This window comes from Phialemonium atrogriseum (genome assembly GCF_030411735.1).
Source record: "Phialemonium atrogriseum strain 8032-3 unplaced genomic scaffold QBC33scaffold_3, whole genome shotgun sequence".
Classification (NCBI taxonomy): Eukaryota; Fungi; Ascomycota; class Sordariomycetes; order Cephalothecales; family Cephalothecaceae; genus Phialemonium; species Phialemonium atrogriseum.
This window is the reverse complement of record NW_026848140.1, coordinates 1552004-1555651: the sequence shown is the minus strand read 5'-3', so window position 1 is coordinate 1555651 and position 3648 is coordinate 1552004. Positions and strand designations below refer to the sequence as shown.

At 47.9% G+C, this 3648-nt stretch overlaps 1 protein-coding gene across 1 annotated transcript; it reads right to left on the bottom strand.

The window, feature by feature from the left end:
* Window positions 1-1333: 1333 nt before the first annotated feature.
* Window positions 1334-2677, bottom strand: QBC33DRAFT_527395 (uncharacterized protein). The gene has a single exon (XM_060426976.1). It carries the CDS (start codon window positions 2561-2563, stop codon window positions 1403-1405), a length of 1161 nt encoding a protein of 386 aa, XP_060287480.1. The 5' UTR covers window positions 2564-2677; the 3' UTR covers window positions 1334-1402.
* Window positions 2678-3648: the final 971 nt, after the last annotated feature.

Below are 3648 nucleotides of genomic sequence, written 5' to 3'. Positions count from 1 at the left end.
GTAAGGTAGGCAAGTAAGGTGCAGAAGACTAGTTGTATTGTGTAATTGATTGTTTTTTTTTTATATTACTTTAAAATTAGCTAGCTAATCTAACTGACTATATAGGAAAAATTCAGTCTTTTTGCTTTACTTAATCTACTAGATTAAACAACTTGATACCTTCGATTGTCTAATCAGACTAGGTCTATAGGATCTAATTGTTTGAATTAGTAGTAATATGTAGATTATACACTTACAAGGTGGTGATATGTATCAAGTGGTTTAGCAAGGTTTAAAGGTTTTAGGTGATTTGATTACCTACTTTAGACTTGCAGGGCTACCCTGTTCTTAGGGTTAGGGTTGTCTTTGACAGGAAAGTCTGTTTGACTTTAAATGCAAATTATAAGGTAAGGAGATATTATGTGACTTAGCTACTTTGTCGACTTTTAAACAAGTTACTTATAATGCTTAATTAGCAAACTGCTTAGTCATTACCATTACAGTTACCTTAATATATGGGTTTGAAGTTTAGATTATCAAGTAATCTTTATATTTTAAAAGTCAATTGCTAGTCTTAAGCTAGCTTTAAAAGTCTTCTCTCATTAAAGTCTTGCCTTTTCTTTTGCATCTTGCTACTATTTTCTTAGCTTATGCTTTTGTAAAGTATAAAAAGCAAAAAAAAAATTGTAAAAAGATAGGCTAATGCCTTGCATAGAAAAAGAATATAGTAGTAAGCATATAGGTAGAAAGGTAAGTCTTATAGTAAGCGTAAACTTTAGCTTGCTTTTCTTTAATTGTACGCGCAAGAAAATCTTTATTGCTAGCAAGTTAGAGCCTTGGCAAAACCTAATTCTAAAAGCTTAGGTTACTACCTATAGTCTAACTATTTTCCAACCGCTATAAAGGTCTTTACAAATCAGCTATACTAAACAAAGTCTAAGGTAAGAGACTTGAAGCTAGAGGAGATGCAAAGTACTAAGCATTTCTAGCTGTATGCCGCATTTCTAACCTATCCTAATGTAACAAGTAGAATTTCAACCTTTGCGTGCAGGACTAAGCGTAGACAGGATTTTATGCTAGGCAGCGAGGATGCATAGTCTGCAGGTACTAGATAATCGACTTGTCATTCGTAGCGCTAGTCGTTCCACATACATGTCAGACAGATAAATATGTTATAAAGGGGAAAGTCACTAGTGTACGTCTTTGGAAATAAGGACTACCTTGCTTCTGACTTACACATCTGAGATTTTCTGTGTAACGGCTAATGCCTGATATGAGCGGGCACGTTGTTTAGCTAGAGTTGGTAAGATAGGCGGTAGACTGCGATACGTAGTAGGGATAGGCGGATTTACCGTTCCATGGTTCAGCGTATTATCTATTATCAAAAGCCGCTATAATAGTAATTACTGTAAAGGAGGCTTGGTCATATCGTGTTCATTGTCCACGCAGTTACCCTATCACCGTCGACAGAACGCCTCCCATCTAGCCCTCTCACATCGACTTTGCATCCCCCCTTCAAATATTCAGGACACATGTGGCCGGCAGAATTGTCCGTCAGAGCTCCGATCCTCTGCCGCATCCCGGTAATCTCAAACACGAGAATAACCCGGCATATCACGGTCGAGGCCACGAACCGTGCCACAATCTGCATGGCATCCGAGGTGCTGACAAACAAGATGCTCGAGAAGATTAGCGTGCCGTAAATGATGTGCGAGACGGTGGCAATCGAGGTGACCCAGGTGCAAAAGATGAATAAGCTGGACTTGTCCTTGATCTTCAGTTCCAACCGAAATCCGTCCCCTCCATAAACACAGGTCTGGAACTCATTCCCAAAAAGCCGCGAGAGTCTCTGCCCAACTCCGTACAGCCGTGCCCTGAACCAACCCAGCCCGTCAGGAGCACTGGAAGAGGGAGAGTCCCAGCCCTCTTCCCGCACGGCAACCCGCAGCCGGACCGTAAACGCCCCCCACGCATGCAGCAGCAGCGCAAAGGACGCCCACAGGGCCGGGTGGAACGCCGTCTCCGACGAGAAACTGCACACGGCCTGGATACTGAGCAGATAACTAAGATGCGCCAGATTGGCTACCGCCGCGGCTGCGACAAGGTATTCCGCGACCAAAACCAGCGCCGCCATTGTCTTCAGGTTGCACCCCGGCAGGCCGACGCTCAGCGGCAGCGGCGATGACCTGCTCATCAGCTCGACGGGGTCGTCGTAGTCAAACATGCGCATGGGCGCCACAGCCGGGGTGCCCGCGGCGAGGAGGCCGGCGAGCAGAGGCCGGCGGAGAGCAAGCAGGCCCGTCTCGACCGTGTTGGATCCGATGAGACTTAATGTAGTCGGCAGCAGGCCGAGCAGCACGGCGGCGGCGGCCATGTTGGCCTTGGTCGACTCGGTTGCCTGAGATAGGAGGCAGTGGACGACGCGACCGGACAGACAGCCCACGTAGTTGCATGAGTTGGGGGCGTCTTGGTTGATGTAGGCGGCGAAGACGCTCCGGCAGGGGCCGTTGATGAACCTTTGGAATGTGGGGCCGTACTGGGGAAACCAGTGTTGGAAATGAAGGGGGAGTGTATCGTCTTTCATGGCTTGGTTTGTGGTGATAGGAACTTGAAGTCAGTGTAAAAGGGGAGACCAGCGAGAAGAGCGGCGCCATGAAGGAAAAAGGACCTACTCTGATATATGAATCCTTTGATGATGTGGCGCTTTTGGTTGGTTCCTTTGATTTCAGCAGTCCCAGGCAGAAGAGGTCTTGGCACTTCCTATGTGGGCATAGCGTGGCTGAGAATAGCTGCAGCTGAACCCTCCTCCTGCCCGAAACGAGCTTCTTGCAGCTCAGGATTTTGATGGCGTGGTCAAACTGCGCCGCACGGGTGGGGGATATGGGAAAGGCAGCATCGCCTCGCCTGTCCACGCCACGCAGCACCATCCACCGTCGATACTCGTAGATGTCCACACAGGCCCCAGTCGTCAAAGCTCCACAAGTTAAACCAGCAACTCCCACAGGTCGTCATGGTTGTGCCAGGTACTAGTAGGTAAGCCTTGGGGGGCGTACCCCTTTATTCTAGAGATGTAGACTATTACAAATTGAGCTGGTCTCAAACCAATTTCTCTGCTCCCACGCGCAGCAGTGTGGCTTACATCGGGGGGTCTTATCCGTCCTATGTAACAAGCAAACAGCCTTCTTACGTTTGCCTCTCGAAACCCTGTGCTTTCTCCCAAATCAGTCACACTTATAGGCACTAGTTTCCTAGCACAACTCGTACGGGCAGATAATAGATCCTTCGAACATTACCTATGACTACTACGCAACTCTCGGCGTGACGCAGACCGGTGATGAAGCCCTTATCAAAGTGCGAGCTACAAACGCCTGGCCAAGTTGTGGCCCCTGGACAAGGACCTCAACAGTCCCTAGGCAACAGCGCAGTTTCAGCTGGTATGCTTCTCCTGCACCCTTCTCCACCGATACTGACATGAAGTCCCTCCTTCTAGTTACAAGCTGCTTAGTCCACACTTATAGACCTAGTCCAATACCAGGACTACAGCACCAACCACTACCCTTCTATCCGCTCCCGAGTCCCTCTCGCCACCACCTCCCAAACCGATCGCGCCTCTGAACCTAACCACGACCTTGACAGTGACACTACCAATGAAACAATCGGCTACACCAT

Excerpts from the sequence above, each read along its gene's own strand:
- QBC33DRAFT_527395 (XM_060426976.1), bottom strand. The coding sequence starts at position 2,563 with ATGAAAGACGATACACTCCCCCTTCATTTCCAACACTGGTTTCCCCAG.